The sequence below is a fragment of the Erinaceus europaeus genome, chromosome 4 (genome assembly GCF_950295315.1).
Source record: "Erinaceus europaeus chromosome 4, mEriEur2.1, whole genome shotgun sequence".
Taxonomy (NCBI): domain Eukaryota; kingdom Metazoa; phylum Chordata; class Mammalia; order Eulipotyphla; family Erinaceidae; genus Erinaceus; species Erinaceus europaeus.
The window spans coordinates 148,216,132-148,239,905 of record NC_080165.1 but is presented as its reverse complement, the minus strand read 5'-3'; the positions used below and the strand labels follow the sequence as shown (position 1 = coordinate 148,239,905).

The following is a 23,774-nucleotide window of genomic DNA, read 5'->3' as shown; positions in this document are numbered from 1 at the left end:
ATGTTTCCCCCTATAGACCATGTGCAAGCTTCTGGGGTCAGGCCTTTCCCCACCGACAGGGAAAAGCTTCATTAACAACGGAGCAGTGTTGCAAGTATCTTTTTTTCTCTTTCCTCTTCCTCTCTCTCTTCCTCCTTCTGTCTCTATTATGACTTAAAGGAAAAAAAAATAATAACAACCAGGAGCAGTATATTTGTGGTGTGGGTACCAAGTCCCAGTGATAAAGTTTAATCTTTGTACAAAAGCTGAGAGTACTTAGTAAGAGCTATAAAGAATGTATTTAAGAAGAGTTAGTGACTATAAATAAATATATATATAATGTAGAACAATATAGTTTCATGTTCTGGAAATGTATATTAGTTCCAGAAATCCCCGAAAATGTTGTTATTACTTTCACAAACTGTAAACTGTAAAGTAGATTTCATGTAGGGGCCAAGCGGTGGTGGTTAAGCGCACATAGTATGAAGCACAAGGACCGGCCTGCACAAAGATCCATGTTCGAGCCCCCGGCTCCCCACCTGCAGGGGAGTCGCTTCACAAACCATGAAGCAGGGTCTGCAGGTGTCTTTCTCTCCCCCTCTCTGTCTTCCCCTCCTTTCTCGATTTCTCTCTGTCCTATCCATTCAAATGGAAAAAAAAAAAAAAAGATGGGACCAGGAACAGTAAATGAGAAGTGCTGTCTCTGAGCCCTAGGGATAACTCTGGAGGCAAAATTCAAAAACAAAGCAAAGAAATCTTTACTAATCATGATTTCAATTTTCAGATTTTTCAAATTTCAAATTTTGTGGAATACATTAAAATGAGAAAATATGTCTTTTAATTGGAAAATCAGAAATGCATTTTTTAAAATTATACACACATGTCTCCCTCCCTTCCTCCCTCCCTCCCTTCCTCCCTCCCTCCCTTCCTTCCTCCCTTCCTCCCTCCCTTCCTCCCTCCCTCTTTCACTCTTTTAGCTTTCATCTTTCTGTCTTTAGCAAAGTCCCTGCTTTCTCTGGTGAGGTTGTCAGCTTCCCCTGTGTGGTCATTCAGAAGCACCTCTCCGATTGACTCACTTCTTGCTCTTCTGAGAGTGATGGTTGCTGCCCAAGGCGTGCTGTGAAGTGGCTGAATGATTCTGATATGAGCTATTCAATTAGGGAATCTGTGTTTATATAAAAACACCTTAGTGCAGCAATCAACGGTGACGTGAAGGGAAATGCTAAATAAACACAAGCTGGTTTAATGAAGTGTAGGGTGCCGCTAAATCCTTTCTTAGTTTGCTAGACTACAACAATGATTTTTTTATGTGTCATTTACCATAGCGTCGACTTTGGTGAAGTTGTAGGTATTCTTACATACAATAAGTTAACTGAGCTTCTTGTTTCATTCAAAAGAATGTAAAGGGGAAAACAACACATAGCCCTGAGTGGGGAAAAAGCTAAAAGCCACTCACAGCAGTTTCCATTAAAGTCTATTTAAACTGTGTGAGCAGTTGCAGTGTTGCCTTCTAATTCACCATAGGTAATAATCTATTTCTCCAGACAGGGAGCATTTCTCCTTAATGGCATTTTCAGCTATATCGCTTCCCTTCTGACAATCCATAGTAAAAGCCCTCTTGGCTTCTCTCTTTCCAATGTTGAGTGAATACTGCACTTTGAGGTCCAGGCAGACTCAGCAGTCCAGGAGCTGGTAGTTGTGAAAATGCAGCCTAGAGAAAACCCATTAGGGCAGTTTGGTGTTATTTCATTTTGCTGTGTTCAATCTGGTTGAAGTTCTCGAACAAGACTGAAAAGTCTGATTAAGACGATGCCTGTTTCCAGCAGGCTTCATTCGTTAGTTAGCGCCTCACTTTAATAACTTGAGTGTATGTTAGCTGGCAAAGCCACAGAGGGAATTTTCTATGATCTGTTCCTCCCTCTTATACTTGTGGCATTCAACAATAAGTAGAAATATTCAAGCAGTCAACAGTGATTTCTGTGGACAAGATTCAAGCTAAATCAGCCACCTCCTTGCCATAGCAACACTAGCATAATATGTGATGCCTGAAAAATGTAAAAATAAAGTGAATAGATAACACTGCTGCTTTTTAATAAATGGCTAACTATAAAGTTGCTCTTATTTGCACATAAACCTGTTATATACACCTGATTCCTGTCACTTTACTAATTTAATTATACATAAACTGGGATAAACTTTTTATTTTTATTTATTTATTTATTTAACCAGAGCACTGCTCAGCTGTGGTTCATGGTGGTGCAGGGGATAGAATCTGGAGCCTTCGGCATGAGAGACGTTTGGCATAACCATTACACTATCTACCCCACCATATTTTACTTGATAATTGGATTTGAATGTTACCCTATAAGTAAATCTTTATAACGTATCTTATATTAATCAATATGAAATATCAACAATTTTACTAATAATCTTCAAGTAACTGCTATCTAATTATAGCAGTCTTACATGTAATTGTTGCGAGGTAAAACATGTTACTTTAGATTGTTTTATTGATACTCTATGATGGTTGTCATGTGAATAATGCAGATTTTCATTTTGTTAACTTCTATTTTCTGGACACTAAATGTGAGCCATATCCCTGCTTCATTATTTCCTATCTGATGAGCTGAGAAATGGAGAGGAGGTACAAGGGGAAACGTGTTGTCTGTTGAAGGCAGATGCCAAAGTTTATAAGAAGGGAAATCAACATGACGAGCATGCTTTTCCTTGTTTTGCTCACCATCCATTTCTAGAATTCCCAATTCATCATGCAATAAGTACTGTAATATTCATCATTATAGATGCATAAAATTGCTGGCCTTCAGTTCTCCAGCTTTGCTGGAATGAATGACTACATTTGTCTTCATTAGTTGAACATAATGCACAAAAATTGGTGCAAATTATTCATCTTTCTGCAGGTCAAACCTTCCATTAAAATGCATTCTATTTTTCCACTGCAAAAGCGGCATAATTTTAATTTTTGTGAAATTGTTTGTAAGGCTAAATCCAGACTTAATAATTTCCAGAACCCCAAATTAAGCATACACACACACAAAAAAAAAAAATCAGTTAAATTATACCTGTAGAAATTTCCCATTATATTTGTTAAAGTCTAGATTCTATATTATTAAAAACATTTAAGAGAATTCATGAGCTTTGACTGCACCACAGATAATCAACGGTCTATGCAGATTGCTCTCTGCTAAGTTTCCAGAGACGTGCTGAACATTAAGCACTAGTGTGAAGAGCCTTCATTAGTACAGTAAATGTTGACCAAGTGGTATGTAAACAAGGCTCTAATGAGAAATTCTCACGAGAGTAGAGTTTATGCTGGTAGATTTTATTATTAATTTGTACTAGTGATTGACAAGTATTGAAGAATGTATGGACAGAGTTGCACACCACTCCTGCTATCAAAATTCTACCCCCCCAACACATACTCACCTTCCCATGGATAGTCACTCACTGAAATTCTCTCAACATCTTCAGGTTTGGTTACTCTGCTTTTGGGAGGTAATGTGTTTTCAATCTCTGTATTCCATATATGAGTGAAACCATCTGATAGTTGTCTTTCCTTCCTTACTGACATCACTAATATACTGGTAGATATTTAAAAAATATTTATTTATTCCCTTTTGTTGCCCTTGTTGTTTTATTGTTGTGGTTATTACTGTTGTTGTTCTTGTTGATGTCATTGATTTTGGATAGGACAGAGAGAAATGGAGAGAGGAGGGGAGGGGAAGACAGAGAGGGGGAGAGAAAGACAGACACCTGCAGACCTGCTTCACCACCTGTGAAGCGACTCCCCTGCAGGTGGGGAGCCAGGGGGAACTCCAACCGGGATCCTTACATTGGTTCTTGCGTTTTATGCCACCTGTGCTTAACCCGTTGTGCTACCACCCGACTCTCTACTGGTAGAGTTCCAAATATATTGATATATGCCTTGAATTTGCTGGCATTCTTTTGTCAGGATTATTCATAACATGTTGCATAAAATATCTGGCTTGTTCTTGTGTCCTCAGTGAGTTTAGCATGTCTCCTTTAAACTTGTATCTAGAATATTTTATGTTTTAAAATGTTACAGTCACATAGTCACCTGAGATAGGCATTATTGTATTTTAAAAAGAGCATAATTTTGAAGTAATATTAAACTGGAAATAGTCTGAAATCATTAGCAGATTCAAAAGAATGCCTGAGGGTTTATTTGATTTTGTGTATCATCTTTAACATGAGTCAAGTAACTACAAGATACAACATAAAAGAAACTAAAGTTCTTTAGAAAATGGGCAGAAATGATTTTTCTTAATGAAAAACAACAATGCCCAGCCACACCTATGAATTTCTTTTTTAATCCTATAATGGATTTGGCTATTTTTAGGAAGACAGGCTGTGTATTTTTCTCCCAACCTCTGAAAAATTTCACTGATTGTGTCAAAACATGCTGGAATAGAACTCTTATAATTCCTTTTTTTTTAAAAAAAAAATTGACATTCACAGATAAATTGAGAGGGATGGGAGAAATTAAGAAGGATAGAGAGAGACACCAGTAGCACTGCTTCACCGCTCGTGAAGCTGCCCTCCTGCAGGTTGGGGCAGAGGCTGGGGGAGGAGGGTGAAATCTGGGTCCTTGCATATAGGTCCTTGCTTTACCAGGTACACCACCACCTAACCTCCAGTTCTTGGGATTCTTTTGTTTTGTTTTGTTTTAACATACAACAACTTATTTGAAAAAAGAAATAGTGAGACTGAGAGGCAGAGAGAAACAGGGAAAGAAACCACAGTACTGAAGTTTCCTGTAGTGCAGTGAGAGTCAGGCTCCAACCTGGGTCATACACAGACCAAAACGCACTATGAAATGAACTGTTTTACCAGCCCTTTAAGTGTCTACTTCTTAAACTACCAAAGTATTTATTTGTATAAATATTTGTAAGTGTCTAAGGGACATTCACATTTACTTTTTCAAATACATGAGATCATCCCATAGTCATCCTTTTATTTCTGCCTTATCTCACTTAACATGGTATCTCTGAGCTCCATCCAAGGTGGGGTAAAGAAGGTGAATTCACCATGAACCTGAGACTTTAGAGCCTCAGGAATAAGAGTCTCTGCATTACCATCATGCCATCTCCCCCTTGTTCACATTTCTCAGCTTTCCACATAACAGTCAATGCCCTTCTAGATCCTCCTCAGCTCTGACATATGGCAGTACCAATGGTTAATCCCAGAACCTCTGGGACTTCAGGCATGAAAGTGCTGTTCTTCTAAAACTGAACTAAGCCCAAGGAATAATTTCAGTCAGAATTCTAAATATATGTATTTACAGTTTTTACTTATGACATCATCAAGGGACTTTGCTAGTAGTTAAAATGTTACCTTTTCTCTCCCTTTTTATTCTTCAGTTTTTTTCTCCTCTCTCTCTCTATGTGAATTACAGTATTTTGAGGGTAAGCGGAAAGTACAGAATAGTATGGGCCTTGCTAAACCGTAGAAATCTAAAATGTCCAGTGGGAAGAATTTAAAATAAACCTTTTCATTACTGTAGCTATTGGAAGAGACCACAGAAAGACACTGACAACTACAAATTCCCAAGTTCCCCTGGGAATTACTGTGCAGTGAAAGTTACTCCTAATGATGACAATTAGAATTGATAATGTTGTGAAAAATGTCGCATAAAATCTATGCCCTTCTATTTCTCTCTGAATGGATTAAGGATATGTTACAGAAAAGCTCTCCCACTACATTTGCCATTTTCATTCCATTTTTTTTTTCTGAAACCACTTCACTTCCAATCATTCTTGTTACCTTTTTCCTTCTAGCTTGCTTATTCAGCCTAAACATAACGCTGGCTTCATCCTTTCTATATTCATCAAATGGAAGCACAGTGAGCGGTGGTGTGCATTATGAATGAGCCAGAAAAGTCAGCTTTTTCATCGTTATTAGCAAAATGAAAATCAAGGCATATACGTTGGTATATAACTGTCAACACAAGGTCACAGACAACATTCAATACCAACTGAAATGCTTAATGTTTTATGGTGAGCAGAAAAGCATTTACAGATGAGTTTGTGTCGAATGTAGACCATGAGGGGGCCCGGTGGAGACCCACCTGGTTGAGCACACACGTGAACTGCTTTGCCTTGTGCGTGACCCAGGTTCAAGCCTGGCCCTCGTTGCGCTGAAGGAAGCTTTGATGCTATTATGATCTCTTTTACTCCACTTCTCTGCCTCTGTCTCTATCAAAAAGGGAAAACAAAAGAGAATTGTTCTTATACTTCATAATCTAGAAAGGTCAGCCATTTTTTTGTTTATTTGTTCAAGTTCTGTTTCTGCCCCCCAGCCCCCTCTCTACTGAACATAAACATCAGCATGTTTTGGAAGGTTTGGAATCAGGTACCATTTTGCTTTCATCTCATTGACTTTGAATTGCAAAGCACTGGTTTCCTGGGAAGAATTAACATACCGTCTCTTTTTCTTAGGTTCTCCATACAGAGACAAAATTACCATAGCAATTCTTCAGCTACAAGAGGAAGGCAAACTTCATATGATGAAGGAAAAGTGGTGGAGAGGCAATGGTTGCCCAGAGGAGGAAAGCAAAGAGGCCAGTGCCCTAGGGGTTCAGAATATTGGTGGCATCTTCATTGTTCTGGCCGCTGGCTTGGTGCTCTCAGTTTTTGTGGCAGTGGGAGAGTTTTTATACAAATCCAAAAAAAATGCTCAGTTGGAAAAGGTAACTGTCGCCTTCTTACGATTTGAATCCATAGCCGTCATAGTGAAGCAGACTCTGTTTGATCTTGCCAGCCAAGGGTAGTTCTGTAGAACTAAGACCGTTGCTTTGTGCCTTCCATTGCAGAACAAAGGTCACAGAAAGAACTCGTGACCACTTTCATGGTTTTTCAGTCTAACAGTTACTTTCCCTGAAGACAGCTATAATTAAACATTACAATTGGACTGGGGAAAAAAAAATCTTATTTGAATCATGAAAAAAACCAAAACATTTGCAACTTGAAGTTCTTTACTATTGTTAGATGGAAGAATATAATCAAAGAAGAAAAAAGAAAGGTCAGAAAGTGTAATTTGAAGAAGAAAAAAAAGATCTATGTAGATATAAATTTTATGCCAGTTTCCAGTTAGGAGGTCAATGGAAATTTTACTTGAAGATTTTTTTTTAGGCCAGTGACATTTTTTAATGGTGAAAATGTAGGGAAATTGCAGTTAATTTTCTACATTAATGACCATATGAAAATGAAAACTTTGTGCTTTTTATTTTACTATTGCATATTGTTTCTACCGAGTCCTTTATTTCCTTGAATTAGAGTCTTCAGAACATTATAAACTTCTGAACTATTATGACTGCCTTATCTTTGCTTTGGACTGCAACACATGTACTTTGTATACTATTCTGGAAAAGGTCATGAACTGAAATTAGATTCTGGATTTTTTAAATTATTTTATTAGTGACGTAATAATGACTAAACAAGATTGTAAAATAACAGAGGTACAATTCCATAGAGTTCTCACCACTGAAGTTCTGTGTCCTGTCCCCTCCATTGGAAACTTCCCTATTCTTGAAAAGACACTTCTAGGAGTATAGACTAAAATTCTTTATGGGGTGCAAAAGATCAGAAGTTTGGCTTCTGTAATTGCTTCACCACTGGACATGACGATTAGCAGGTCAATCCGTACCCCCAACCTATTTCTACCTTTCCCTGGTGGGGCAGGGCTCTGGAGAGGTGGGGTTCCAGGACACAATGGTCCCAGGAAAGTCAGGATGGAATCATAGCAGAGTCTGTAGCTTGGTGGCTGAAAAATAGTAAGGTATAAAGCCGAAACAATGGTTTAATAAATAGAAACCCAAAGGCAAGAATAGAGCTGATGAAATTATGTATGGAAAGAAGCTAGGAAGTTTATTTTAGGTATATTCCCAAAAGTCCATGACTTTAGTAATTTTTGCCTGAGGCTGATAGCTAACATGCAGGTGGACTATAAATATTGTCTGGGATGATGGTGTCAGAGTTGAGGATAGGGCTAGAAAGCTGGATTAGATTATAGATTTCTAATGCTATAACATCCTTAGGAAAAATAGTAAATGAGCAGACTTAAAGGGTCGTGGAGTTTAGCTCCATATAGACCACATGCCTTATCACCTGAGATCTAGATTCAATCTCTAATGCTAAGAAGGAAAAGAAAAGAGAAGCAAGGAAAAGAAAACAAAAGAAAAGGAAAGAGAAGAAAAGAAAAGCAGAGAAGATTTAAAAAAGAGGGGAGTAAAGAAGAAACCTATCTCAGGCACAGACCACTTTGATAGATAAATTTATAACTCTGACATTAAATATTGTTCTTATGTAGTTCGAGGGTTTTTTTTGACACATTTGAAAAATATTTTTATATAAACACTTTGAAGGACTTTAATAGAACTCATTTTTAGGGTTTGACCTTGCAAAATAGTGAGATTATATTCTCTTTAATATTTGAACAATGTATTCAATGCATAAAGTATATAAAGTCATGTTTTCAAAATAATATCCATACATGGGTAAATCTACTGTTGTTTGAGTTAGTTTCACCTTTAAAGCTAATTCAGAAAAACAGAAATCATTTTCTTTATTTTTAATTTGTGTTACTCATCCTTTCTGAAACCAAAATTCTGGATATATTACATTTTTACGGACTATGTACCTTAGCATTTGGAAATATCACTTTCTATATAAATGAGGTTTGATAACCCCTTTCTGTCTTATGGTAAATAACCAAATCAAAATTTAATAATCACATTTTTTTCCTGCAACATTCAGGATGTTTATATCTTCTACCTTAGTTAAACCAAGTGTTTGTCACAGAGCTGGAACTGAGAAGTTGAAGAACACCTTGTGCATGATTTTAGATACTGATTGATTCATTTATTTTAGATAGAGGTAGAGAGAGAGAGTTTGTGTGTGTGTAAGGCAGCACAGCACCAAAACTTCCTTCAGAGTAGTTGGGATGGGCTTTAACCTGGAAAGGATATGAGACTAAGAGCTATTTTTTTCTGGCCCTTAGTGATTCTTTTTATGGTGCCAAAATGAATTTTTTTAATCAATTCATAACTAGTCAATGTTGAAAAATATTAACTTATCCATCTCATTTGTAATAAGTCTGTTGACAAATGGTGATCACTGGTTAATGTGTTGAATGGATCAGAAAATCACGGAAACAGTGTGGCTTTTTTATATAGATCCACAGCACAGCATTCCTATGTGATCTTCCTTTTTTTTTTTAAATCACTTTAATGAGGAATTAACAATTTACAGTGCAGTTGTTGACGCATGGGTACAATTAATGAATTTTTTCAGTTATAAGTTACTATTAAAATAAGACATGAATTAATCTCTTGTCAAGATGTGACATTCTGCTGTCTTTGTCTCTGTTCCATTCATATAGTTCTCCAGACTATGTCTCTGTGCATAATTCTTTTGCAGGTGTTTTTGTTTAGAACAGAAACAAAATATGTGGGGTTTTTATTTCTGTAAAGATACTTACTTCAGTAGTCAGGTGGTGGCAAACGTAGTTAAGCACATATGTTTCCATGTACAAGGACCCAGGTTCAAGCCTCTGTGCTTGTGTGTGTGTTGTGTGTGTGTGGGGGGGTGGTCTTCATGTGCAGTAGAGCAGGTCTTCAGGTGTCTTTCTTTCACCCTCCCTCTCAATTTCTCTCTGTACTATCAAATGAAAAATAGATCCCCACCTGCAGGGGGAAAGCCTTGCGAATGGTAAAGCAGTGTTGCAGGTGTCTCCATCTCTCTCCCTATATCACTCCCTTCCCCTTCGATTTCTGGCTGTTTCTATCCAATAAGTAAATAAAGATAATAAGAAAACAGAAAAAAAAAAAAAGGGAAAATGGCCACTGGGAACAGTGGATTCTTTCTTTCTTTCAAATTAAAAAAAAATTGTTATCTTTCTTTATTGGATAGAGACAGAAGTCTAGAGAGAAATGGAGATAGAGATGGAAAGAAACAGAGAGTCACTTTCAGCTCTGCTTCACCACTCGTGAAACCTTCCCCCTGCAAGTGGTGTTTTGATTTGTATTTCCAAGATTTGGACAATGATTATTGACTTAAGATAGGAAACCCTATCACCTCACCTCTCTCTTTTTCCTTTTCCCATTCATACATTTAAAATTCAGGGATGGGAAGCCTTTTTTTATGCTAAGTGACATTTGGCTATTTGTAGCATAATCCGTGGAACTATGTAAGATTATCTATTTGAAATTTAGCACTTAATATATCTATGAAAAATTCTGTTGCCTTGGCAGGTTCAGACTGAGTGATTCCTTGAGCCATATGTGACCTTCAGACCAGATATTCCCAACCCATGATCTAAGTGAATAATGAAGTTGTTTCAGTAACCTGTTTAAAAAGGTCCATTACAGAAATGAAAAAGAATGACATTTCTACATAATTTAAAGTAATCATACTGACAAATGGAACAAGTACTTGTGGTTTTATTAGAGGTGACTCATTTATTGTAATAGATTTTTTTTCTTTGTCATCATGGGGTTTCACTGCTGCAGGCTGAATTTTTCAAGCAGAGACAGAGACATACAGAGACAGAGACACATGAGCATAAAGACAGCACAGCAACAAAATGCCCGTAAATACTGTGCCTCACCAGGCTCTCTAACCTGTCACATGCATGGCACAGCAAGCACACTGTCCAAGTGAGCTTACATTGGAATGCTGGAGCTCAATTTTTTCTTCAATTTCCAGAGGAAAGAAGATTTTACCCAGTTGTATTAGACAACTATTTGATCCCTTACTTAGTTTATTAAAATAAAATGAAATATTCCTGGATTTTATAAGATATACAGATGGACATACAAAAACTCACAGTTTACTTACATTTTAGTTGTGTCTTTACATTAAATCTGAAAAATAAGATAAACATGAAATTATTCACTTTCTCTATTATTGTGGAAGGGACCAGCATGCAGTTTGTCACATTATGCACACTGAAGGGAAGCAGTTATATGACACACAAGTTCAGTCACAAAGCACTTAGTTACCTCTTTCCCCCCCAACCTTTTCTTGCCCTTGTTGTACTGTTGTTGTGGTTATTAATAATTGTTGTTGTTACTGTTGTTGGATAGGAGAGAGAAAAATGGAGAGCGGAGGGGAATACAGAGAGGGAGAGAGAAAGACAGACACCTGCAGACCTGCTTCACCGCCTGTGAAGCGACTCCCCTGCAGGTGGGGAGTCGGGGGCTTGAACCGGGCTCCTTACGCCGGTCCTTACGCTTTGCACCACCTGTGCTTAACCAGCTGCACTACCACCTGACCCCTTCTTAGTTACCTCTTTTCCATTCTCTTTCTCCTTTCTTTTATCTCTTTTTTCTATCTGTAGTTGCCTAATATTTTTTAAAGAATAAAGGGCTGGGTAGTGCTGCACCTAAAAGAGTACAGATATTCCCTTGTGTATGGACCCAGGTTCAAGCCTCCTGGGTCCCCACCTGCAGGGGAGAAAGCTTCACAAGTGGTGAAGCGAGGCTGCAGGTATCCCTCTCTCTCCCTCTCTCTCTTCCCCTCAACTCTCAATCTCTCTTTGTCTTTAGCAAAATATATATATGAAGTCTCTAGCAATATATATATATATATATATATCAATGAATATATATATAATGAAGTTCATAATGAAGTTTCTGTTTTTATATAAATAGATTGCCTATCTAATTTGTATTCATTCTAGCTGAATATATGCATTGTGAAAAAAAACCACAATATTTTCCTTGTCAAGTCTTACCTCTAATAATTTTATTCATAAAGTTCACAATAATTTATTTTAATGAGAAGCTAGAATTTATTTTACAGCATTTTAAAAATATATATTGATACAGAACCAGGCAGTGGCATATCTGACTGATAACGTGAATCACCATTTTCTAGCCTCCAGTCCTCACTTTCGGGAGAGAAACTTTACTACAGGTGAATTAATACTGCAGGTGGCTCTCTTTCTCTCCCCCTCTGTATCTTTCCTACCCCTCTCAATTTCTCTCTGCTCTATCAAAGGAAGAAATGACCTCCAGGATCAGTAGATTCATTCTGCAGACACCTGGTGGCAATAAGAAAAAAAAAAAGAGAAAGGAAGGGAAGGAAGAAAGGAATATTAATAGAAACAAATTTTGATGGCTATATTTCTATTTCCAAGTGGTTTGACAATTGGAAGTCATGTAGGAATGCATCATTTTACAATGATGGCAATTTCCATTTTTTTTCAGTGTTAACAGATAAAATAAAAAGTTGACACCAAAAAGAATTCAAAAACTGTAAATTGCATTCCTCTTAGATAACCACCAGATGGTGCATTACAATTTGTAGAATAGTTAATGATCTAAATTTTCATGACACCTTTGTAAGTTTATTCAACTTTTCAAATAATAAATGTTTTATTTATTTGATTTTTCCAAAGTTTAACTTGAGCATTTAGAAAGATATTCAAAAGTTATTTTTGTTTTGTGTTGAAAATGTAACCAATCACTAGGCATATTTTCTGATTTTTTTTAATATCTATCTTCCCTTTTCCTGATTTAAAAACCACGAGTACTTATGCTTCATTTAGTAAATAATTCAACAAACTGATATAATCATGAGGCAATTTTCTGTGAATCCCAATTTATATAAATTTGTTTTAAAGGTCCAGTCTTATGCTTCTAGTTTTACTTATAACAATTCTTTAATACACATTGTTGGTATTTGTGATAATATGTTGATCTGGTAAGTAGGAACAGTAAGTAATGGTAATATGTAAAATTTTATATAAAGTGTTTAATGAAAGATATGATTTATTAATCCATACTCAAAATCACAAACATTTCTTGAATATGTAAATATATTCTCTTGTAAAGGATATTCGTAATGCAGTCTCGTGTTGATTTTCACCATGAATAATAATGTAATATATAGTGCTACCTCTCATCTTTGTTGAATTGGTCAATGGAAATATTTCCTTACCATGCAACTGAAATGGGTTTGCCTGTGCAACATACCTTCATTGAAAAACTTCAACATGAACCTTTTGAGATTCCTGAGGGGGGAGAAAACAAACTTCATGATAAATGTCTTTCCTTCCTATTACTTAAATCTAAACAAGTGTAGCAAATATCTGAGAAATAAAAATAGAGCAAAATGTTTAGTTATTGAATTTGTAGATGAGTCCTATCTTAGATACTTTCATCTAACTTTTTATTAAAATTATGGAATTACATTTTGAAGGGCTGGTTAAAAAAAGAAAGAAAAAAAATGATGCTAGATAGTGATCTTTACCATGTGCATGCCTCAGGCTTGAGCCTGTCCCCCACCACGTTGAAGGTCTCTCTCTCTCTCTCTCTCTCTCTCTCTCTTTCTTCCTTTCTCTCTCTCCCTCCCTTACTCCTCTTTTTTATTGGCTAGAACAGAGGGAAGGGTAAGATAGAAAGGGAGAAAAGGGGGAGTTTTAGGCGGTAGCACACTTGGTTAAATTGACACACGTTACAATGAGCAGGGACCTAGTTTCAAGGTCCCACTCCCCAGCTACAGTATGGAAGCTTCCTGAGCAGTGAAGTAAGTAATTCAGGTGTCTCTGTTCTCTCCCTCTATCTTCCTTATTCACTGTCAAATAAAAATAAATAAATAAATAAATAAAACAGGAAAAAATGTCCACCAGGAGTGGTGGATTTGTTGTACAGGCTCTGAGCCCGGGCAATAATTCTAATGGCAACTGAAAAGGACTTTTAAAAAAGGTTAATTTGAAACAATGGAGATAGATGAGACTCCTGCAACACTACTTTACTGATTGTGAAGCTCTACCCTTCCTCAGTGGGGATCAAAGGCTTGCACTCAGGTCTTTGCACATTGTAATGTATGCAGTCAACTGGGCATCCCACTGCTCAGCCCCTACAGTGCCTGGTGCCTTTCATTTCAGGATATAGACTATTTAGTCTATGGTGATTTTTGCATTACAAAACACTGGTAAATATTCAAGTTTTTCTCACTTTAGTGATGTTATTTGAATCCTTAAAGTTTTTTTTTTTTTTTTTAATGAGGGGGTTATGTAGTAAATCAGATGTGTTGAGTTTGTACCTGCAAGACTAGGGAAACTGGACTAATATTTATTTGTAAATGAAACTCTTCCAAAGCTGGTTGAATCGGTAAGTCATGGAATGAGAAGAATGAAAACAAGTTATTTACAGATCTTTATCAACAAGTTACTTAAAATGTTGGAGAATGAATTGTAACAGAAGCAATGGTCTTTAAAGAAGCTAATTAATCATTGACATATAAGAATGAAAAACATTTATGAAACATCAATACATATATCTCATTATTTATACTTCCCAAATATTGTTTGTTCATAAGCCATCGATATTTGCCAAGCTTTTCATTATGTCCAAGTAAGTGAAACTTTAACTACATTTAACTTTTCAGAGTCAAAGGAGAAAGGTAAAATTCCAGTATAAGAAAGTCTGACGGGAGAGTGTGTTGATCTTCCGAAATTATGAAACAAAAATAAATTTTGTATGAGTCGTCCCACTTTGAATTTCCTTGTCATGATTTAACCCGAGAGTACCATGCTTCTCATTCTTCACTAAGGAAACATATGAGGACTAAATGGGCAGCTTTTTAAAAATATTTTTACATGTAAACATAGATGTTTACTTCAAAATGAGATGTGACTAATGCACGTTCATATCAGCAGAAGATGTTAAGTTATTCATTCCTAAAAGCTCATACTCTTTATCCCTACAAACTTATGTACAAATTAAGATCATAATTTTTACCACCTGATTTTATTAAAGATGAGCATTTTCAAGATACACTGTCTCATTTAAATTCAAAGTTTATTTGAAGACAGGAAATCCTGTTAGCTGTATTGAGGAGGAGGCCAGTTGTTTAACAAATGAAGTATATTTCCCAGTGTCAAAGATGGTTAGTTCACAGCACGGTATGCACAGTATGGAGATAGAGCATGAAACTATTCATCTTGAAATATGTTTCTCCTTGAAATGTCTTTGATAAACTATGTGGATGAGAGCTTTAGTTAGATAAGAAGATTATGCGTTTTCATTGGAATCACATCATGCTTATTTCATGTTCCTAGACATTAGATAATGCATTTTAAAATTAAAGAAAAAAACTACCTTATTATTTCTGAACTTTATTCTACTTGGGATAAAGTTAAGTAGCTTTTCTGTATGTTTTTTCAATAAGTAAGTGTACATATACTTTAGATGAAAATGTATTATAAATGAAATGTTTAATATGTACGTGCAGCTTTTTATAGTCTGGCATATAGTGAACAGTTCTTGTTATAATATCATCATTATTATTTCTAAATATGATGACTTTTATGCTAAGCCTTAAGAAAAGAAAACTTTCCTGGAACTAAGCATTAGTCATTTGTATGTCATATATTTTGTTGCAAGAAGTGTATTATTATTACTACTAGCAAGAATGTGGTTAACACTGATTTTTTTCTTAAAAATCTATTTCATAGATATTAAGACAAAACAATGGTGAAGCATGTCAGACCTTATTTAATGATTTTTTTTTTTCAGCTTAAATAGAGGAACTGTAAAAATATAATGACTTTTCATGTTTTTTCGGTCTCGTATTTGCAAAGTGCACTGTCAAGATATTGGGTAACTTTCTGTAGGAGTCAAGGTTGGGATTTTCAATTTTTTTACTATGCTTATCACTGTGAATATAATTTCAGCTAAAGTATAATGAACTTTATCATTTTATTAATTGAGGAAAAATATATTTGTGCTTCATCAGACTGTCTAGTTTATTGTTTAGTTTTCAAAATCACCACTTAGAGCAGAAAGCAGACAAGAGACTCAACTAAAACTCAAGTCACTGTGAATAAGATGGGCTCATAGAAGTATTCATAGAAGCATAGAGAACAGAATCCCTCTCTTGGCTGTGATTCCAACTGTATGCATAACTTTGACCGAATGACTTCTTAAGTTTTGATTTTTCTAGCTGTAACATTAGTTATTATGTGATTAGATTATTAAGAGCTATACATAAAATTCTATTGGACTATTGTACAACTTATATCAGCAATGTAATTTTTAAGAAGATAATTGTTCTATAATGGAGTATCAAGATCAAAGTTGTCATAAATAGTTTTGGAAGGGTTGTCTTAACTATCCCATTTTTCATTCTCATTGCTTCATTGTTATTGCTTCGCTGAACTGAGCCTTAGGTCAATATTTCTGGTGTATAAATTTCCTATTTCATATTATTTGTTATCTACTTGCAAAGTAGATAATAAATCAAAAGAAATGGGTGACAAAAATTTTATCTCCCCCTTACAATACATCAATATTTGTTGAAATGCAACCGATTATACTTCATGCACTTCATTTTCCATTTTAATTATCACAGGTACTTTTGTAAACTTCAAGATGATCATTTCTCACAAGTGTTTTACTTGCTCATTTTTAATGATAAGTGTAGGGAAACCAAAGTACTGCTCAGCTCTGGCTTATGGTGGTGCTGGGAACTGAAAGTGGGACTTCAGAGGCAGCGTGAAAATCTTTCTGCAGAACCATTATACTGTTTCCCAAACTTATTTCGTTACTTTAGCACATCTACTGTGTGCTAATTATGCAGACAGGAATCACAGTGATTGAACTGGTCTCTATGAAAAGTGATTCCTAATTCTTGGTCCAAAAGATTACAATCAGAATTAATTAGATATGAAAAGGGACTAGGTTTTCATAAGAGTTAACAAACAGCACATGTACAGACAGTTTGGCTGAATTTATATATTAGAACATTGAACTCCAGAATACAGCAGAAACATCTTGAGGACATGGTAGGGCTTGAAGAAGGAACTAAGTGTGAAAAATCACTAGAAATTATTTTGAATGAATAATGGAACATTATTTAGCTAATTTTTACATGATCAACAAGAGAACAGCAAAACACATGCAATAGGGTTTATTTCTTAAAATACACTTTAAATACAGAACTAATAGCATTATTTATTATTTTTCCTTCAAATGAAAAATGACTACAAATACTCAGCGTAGAACAATGAACACCCGTGTTAAAAAGCCAAACTAGCTATTTCTTATCAGTTACCATCTTTTAAAATAAGACATCTGAATATATAGTTTCTAACTTTAAAATGAGGTTTAAACATGTCATTGTTCCGTATGGGACATTTTTTACAACTAGTGTCCAATATTAAAAATTTGATGTACTTCCAAAAATGCTTTCACATTATATTATCATATGAATTTATCTATAAAGTAGAATGTTGAATTACTAAGGATACATTATTCAAGACTAATAATGATATTCTTGTGAATATTTATCTGTTGACTAATTATATGCTATTTTATGCTCCAAATAAAGAAGAAAAGAAATGTATATATACAGCTAAATTCCTACTTTAAAGGTTTCCAGACCTTCTTCGTTTCAAGAATTAGAAATGTGTAAATACAGATTACCTCACTAAGTAGAGTAATTTTATAAATTTTTTTTTTACTAATTTTAATGCAATTATACATGCTAACAGCTCAAAGATTTAAATTTTCATTTTCAGGAATCTTCTATTTGGTTAGTGCCACCCTACCATCCAGACACTGTTTAGTAAACTTTTGAAACTTACTAAAAGAGGTTTTTAATAATGGTTAGTATCCTTGTGCCTTTTTTTCTTTTTGTAGTCTGTTATATTAATGTGGAGAGACATTTTTGTTGTTGGTTTCACCGTAAGAAGCTCCCTGTTTTCACACGAGGACTTTGTGGGTTTCCACCCCTTAGACGTGGTTTAATTCCTCTTCCTTCTCATCTCCCTGTCCTGTCTTTTGCTTCTTTTTATCCCCCCTCCTTCCCTTTCTTTCTCTTTCTTTTCTCTCTCATTGTTCTTCCCTCATTCATTACCATAAAATCAAAAACGATACACTTGGAATGTCAAAGCTTTATTTAATATTCCAATATAAAGATACTTTTAAAATTCCTATTAAGATATAAAGTGGAAAAGACTATCATAGCTCAGCAGGTTAGAAATTCTCTTAAGACTTAAATAGAATTACTATTATTATTTGGCAACTTGCTGAACATGCACGTGTGCGCACACACACAGACACACACACAGACACACACACACACACACCCCTATAGTTCACAAAAATTTCTATAGTTTCATATGTAGATTCTCCCATGATGAAAATATTGAATTGTCATTAAACTTTTTGTTTAAAAGAATGGACTCCATGTCTGCTTCAGTGTCACAAGTGAATAGTAGCTAATACTATCATTCCATTAATTTATTTTCCATGTTGATTCCAAACTTGAGATCAAATCTAATGGTTATTAAAGTGTCATTAAGAATTATAAGTGTTCTGTGAGAAAATAACCTATTGTCTCACACTGACCTTATTAGTAATGCAAAACACAACTGTTTTCCAAGTAAATTTGCATGAGTAGATCAAAAAATATTTGCAAAATTTAGCTTGTTCAGATAAAATTTTTAAAAGTGATAATTTGATGTTATGTAAAAAAAGCTATTGGTTAGTTGATTAAAGGTCTTTGCTCAATTAAAAGCTTTTACTTCCCAATTAATAACATGAAAACGGTAATAGCAGTTGTACATGTTTATGATTTTCAGTATTTCTAAATTTGTGAATATAATCTAACATATTTTAGATTATAAAATATTAAAGTATTCCAGTCTTTGGGACAGACTTTTTACTTATATTTATATTAATTAATAGTATAAATCTTGTATTAGTTAAAATTTGTGTGGAATATGAAATATAGAGTACTAAATGCAGTGTACTTCTTAGTAGAAATAAAATTTAATGATTAACTGTTAAATGAGCATTTGCTTTACCAGCTTATTTTTCCAGAAAAACAGTTGCCTAGAACAAACCAAGCATATCTTTATTTTTGAAGCTAACAGAATCAAAATATCTAGAAACCAGGTCTACCAATAAGTGGTTATTGTACATTACTTGACATTTGGGAAATGTCTTCATTTAAATGAGGTCATATTTCAAGCAATTCAATAATATTACATCCTATAACATTTTTAAGTCAATGGCATCAAGTTTTACTTTGTTATATCATCTAATTAATTCTTTTGTTAAATGTTTCAACAGAGAGCCAAGACTAACTTACCTCAAGATTATGTATTCCTTCCCCTTTTGGAGTCAGATTTTTCCATTTCTGCAGTGTTGTCATCATCACCATCTTCATCATCATTGTCATCATGTTCTTAATAAGTACATCTAATAGTAGGTATATCTAATCTTAGGTACTAAGCAATGAGAAGCACTGTGTCCACAAACCAACTTCCAAGTGTCATATATCCTTGAACAGAATAAGCCTGTATGAGTTAACATAGAATGAATAATGCATGACAGTAGTTGTAGTAAACGGGGAATTCCTGTGTAGTATTTGATACTCATTACAAGTACTAGTAAATTAATATATTTGCTAACTTAATATTATCAGATATCAACTTTATTTTAGTTTTGTAGCCTAGGCATATTATATTTGACTAAACTTCTAAGAAAAACTTTTGCTAAAATAAGGAAGTATTTGGGTCATATGTAGTTATTGTTAATTCCATCGATATTTAAAGAACTCATGTTGACAGTCAGTGAAAGGGATATAAAGAAAATCTAATTGCTAGATAGGAAGCCATGATAAGCAGCATAATAATAAAGGGATAAAACTACATTGAGTGAAAATAAAGAGACTAGGCAAAGAGAAATTCTTGAATAAATTAATATCCGAGTCATAGCGTGAGTATTTGTACAGAGATGAATTCATGCTAATGTAATGTGTTGAATAATGTAACAGGATACTAGAGAAAGAGAAACTTAAGAAAAATACAGTCGAGGTGCAAGCAATAGACAGGGAGTGTAGAGAAGAAAGAACTGAGGTGTGGGGTGGCGTGATGGAGCCAGAGAACTAAATTAGGGAAGTTATGGTGGGGAAATAGGAGATAGGAATTTCACTTGCCTCTTGAGCAAGAAAATTCAGTTACTAATTGATGCTTTGAAATAGACTCTCCTGGTCATTGTACAACTTTTAGAAGGAATTGCAGAAACAAAAAGTTGGAAAAACCACTAGGGAAACTATTCAGTATAAACATAAAAGAGACATAAGAATATAGTAAGAAATGGATGGCAGGGCACAAGAACGGCCCAAGATCCAAAGAACTGGGTCTTAGAATGTCTTACTGTAGTCTTATGTGTACGCTGTAGAAAGTGACTACTCTATCTCATTTTTCCCTGTAGTATAGATGTCGAATTAAAAGTATGAGTTTGAGAGCCAGAAGAGGATTCAAAAATTTAAAAAAGAAAAGTGAGACATATATGGCGTTTTCTGCCAAGTGTCATTTGAACATGTACCACATCGTTCACAGGTCAGACAACATTATCCACTTAAAAATTCACAGTGTTGCTACAAAGAAAGTTCTAGTAGCCTTGGCAGGATGAGTGTACATGATAGGCCACTACTGGACTCAAAGATCCCCACCCCTGCTAGACGTTCCTATCCAGTGAAATTAGCCTAAGTTGATGCACAGCTAGACAGCCATACCTAAAGCTAAAATTAAGTATTGGCATGAATATTTGTTTAGTTTTATTTCACTATTGTTTTCATGTCACATTTTGGAATGTGTAAAGTATTCCTAAGGGTCCACATTTTTTATCATTATCTTTAATTTGGGTTCTTCCAAAGGATGAGACTAAGTTTCATCTGATTTTCAACTAAAAAGAAGTACTTGGTTCATGAATCTGATTTACATCTACTAGCATAAATGTAGCTCAAATATGTAGAAAGAGAGATTACATTTTGTTTAGTATATATGACTCTGCAGTAAGAATTTTGAAGAATATGTAATAACATGTCTTGATTATATAGAGTTGCTAATGAGTCTATTGCAAATGAAATGGAAACTGAGAAAAAATAGTATTTATATTAATTTTTTCTTCCTTATGGATTCAATTACCTAACAGTTCTCAGTTATCAAATTTACAACGACATAAAATTTTTATTTGTTCATGGACTTTTAATGTTCTACGACTTGTCATTTCATGATTAGATCATACATATTTGTAATCATCATCAATAGTTTGCAAGAGCAACTATGAAAAATTAAATGAATACCAGTATTATTTTCCATGTTTTTATGTTTGTGTGAATGCTGATTTTTGTTCTAGAAGATAGGTACAATGAAGAATCCATGTTTAAGGAACAAACCCATATCTCATGTTGTGACCTAAAGAGTCGTCCATTCTTCAGATATCATTTTAAGGCTGGATTTCCGATTGTAGATTTGTGTATATGTGTTTGTATATAAATCTTAAGTTAGAGTAATATCTAATGGCATGGCACTGATCAATTTTACATGTGAAAATTGTGGTCAACTTACATGTAATGTGTGCATTCTTAGTTGTCGATTCATCTTACTATCCGGTGGAAATTTTCTTTAAGACACCCTGTTGTTTACCAAGTACTTTAATTATCATATGCTCTGTATTAAACCTTTCTAATGAAGTCTATAATTACAACCTCTATAAATTGTGACAAATTTTCAAAACGTCAAGGCATCTGTGTTGACAAAAACGTTCGCACACGATTCTGCTATGGCTGCTGTACCGTTGCGGTGAACTCACTTGTGATATTTCTGTTTTCTGTGTTCCTCTGTAGAGGTCCTTCTGTAGTGCCATGGTAGAGGAACTGAGGATGTCCCTCAAGTGCCAGCGTCGGTTAAAACACAAGCCACAGGCCCCAGTTATTGTGAAAACGGAAGAAGTCATCAACATGCACACATTTAACGACAGAAGGTTGCCAGGTAAAGAAACCATGGCATAAAGCTGGGCGGCCAAACACCCAAGCACAAACTGTCGTCTTTTTGTTCCAAACAATTTAGCGAGAATGTTTCCTGTGGAAATATGCAACCTGTGCAAAATAAAATGAGTTACCTCATGCCGCTGTGTCTATGAACTAGAGACTCTGTGATCTAAGCGACTGCAATGGTCAGACTTGATTGACAAGCATCATGGATCAGTCAAGTTAATACGGTGTTACACTGTTGATCAAGGCTTCCTCCCTTCTTCTGAGTGAATGTTAATGCGCATTTTGTGACTGGTTTCAAATGCAGTCCCCTGAGAAATTGCAGGTTCCTCTTGAAGTCCAACTGTTTCCCGGAGATGAAATATCAATGCCCAAGGGTAACCGATTATTTTTTTAAAGCATTATGAATAGAACTATTTGGAATCAGCAAAAAACTGTAATGTGATAAGTCTTCTGATCACCCAGACAGTAGAAGTGATGTTAATAGCCTCCAACTACTCAGTATAACGGTCATCTGAATAGACATACATGTTTATAGGATGTGAAAAAAAATGTAAATGCAAAACAAATCTGAATTTTTATGGAAAGTGGAATATAAAGCAGATTTTCATCAGTGTTTTCCTTCCTTTCTTTCTTCCCTGACAGTGTGAGTCACTGATTGAGATAAAAATGTCCAAGGCAATAATGTTTTCCTTAAACTCACCAAGGCAGGGGATTTAACTAACTTGCAACTCTACAGGATCACCCACCAACAAGCCTTCCCCATTCCCATGCCCACGCCCACAGGAATCAAAAAGCAACCCTTGGTTCAGAGATTTTTGAATTTAAACACAATGCCATATATATATTTTTTTCTTACATGGTTAAAGAGAGCTGAGCGAATGTGGAAGATTGCAGCTTTTATTCTAGCATTCAGATGTGTATATCCAAACCCTCTTTTCTGCTATACATGAACTTGATGGAGCCTGGACAGATTTCAGTAAAAGGAGCACGGGGCTGGTCATCTCTAGTAAAGTCTGTCTGTGTGCAGAGGACTTAGAAGTGGACTGCATTTATCAAGACAGTCACAATGTCAAATGAACAAAATTCTTGAGCAGTTTTTTTTTTCCAAAAAAAAAATGTTCAGGTTTATTTGTGGAAATGCAAGATTTCTATGAAAATAGTTTTTGTATGGAAATTTTTGTAATACTTTTTATCAACAAACTAAGAACATGTGTTCCTGTCAGGGGTGTGATGCCAAGCATGAATGGTAGTGCGTGTGCACCACCAACGTTTGGTGAAAAATATTTTTATCAAGAAAAAAAGGAATCATAGAAGAGAAATATTTTCAAGTTAGATAATATAAAAGCTAGATGCACTACCACCAGTGCTTACCATTCGACACCCCTGGTTTCCACGAGGCTGGTAACATACTGTAATGAACAATTGTGTGTAAAATAGTAAAAGACACAGACCTCTTGACAACATTGTGATTAACAGTTGAGTGCACACAGTTTGCTGTTTGAATCCAATGCACAAAAATAAAAAAAATCATTAAAATATGTCCATTTTACTTTCAGCTTTGACTTTTGTTTTTCTCTTGCATGAATAAATGAATGCACAATATATTCCTTGCACTAAGGGAAGTGTACTTCCTATGTCCATCAAGGTTTTCAAAGATGGCCACTACCCCGACGACTTGAACAAATCAGGAAACAAACGAACAAACAAAAGTTGGGGGATGAGTTAATCAGACAAAGGAAAATATGGACTAGCATAAATAATGTGAATTTTAGCTTTATGGTAGTTTAAAGAGAAATCTAGGAGTTCTAGATGCATCAGTCATGATCTTAATTCTTCTATGAATAAATATCTACTACATTCAGAGTATTTGTATAACTGTGTAGTGACTAAAATTATAGCTAAAGTTAAACTCATTTTCGATGTCAAAGAATTCCTATGCATTGATGATGTAATTTTACG

At 35.1% G+C, this 23,774-nt stretch overlaps 1 protein-coding gene across 5 annotated transcripts in view; it reads left to right on the top strand.

Annotated features, from left to right (window-relative positions):
• GRIK2 (glutamate ionotropic receptor kainate type subunit 2) overlaps positions 1–23,370 on the top strand; it is a 653,698-nt gene extending 630,328 nt beyond the window's left edge. The window contains exons 15-17 of one of the 5 annotated variants that reach the window (XM_007523909.2): positions 6,456–6,706; positions 19,103–19,237; positions 21,666–21,772. In XM_007523909.2, coding sequence (XP_007523971.1) covers positions 6,456–6,706; positions 19,103–19,222 — 371 coding nt within the window. In that variant the 3' untranslated portion in view covers positions 19,223–19,237; positions 21,666–21,772. Of the gene's footprint in view, positions 1–6,455; positions 6,707–17,544; positions 17,632–19,102; positions 19,242–21,665 lie in introns of those variants that run through there. The other 4 variants (XM_060190711.1, XM_007523910.2, XM_060190712.1 and 1 more) reach the window with 4 other exon arrangements.
• The last annotated feature ends 404 nt before the right edge of the window (positions 23,371–23,774 follow it).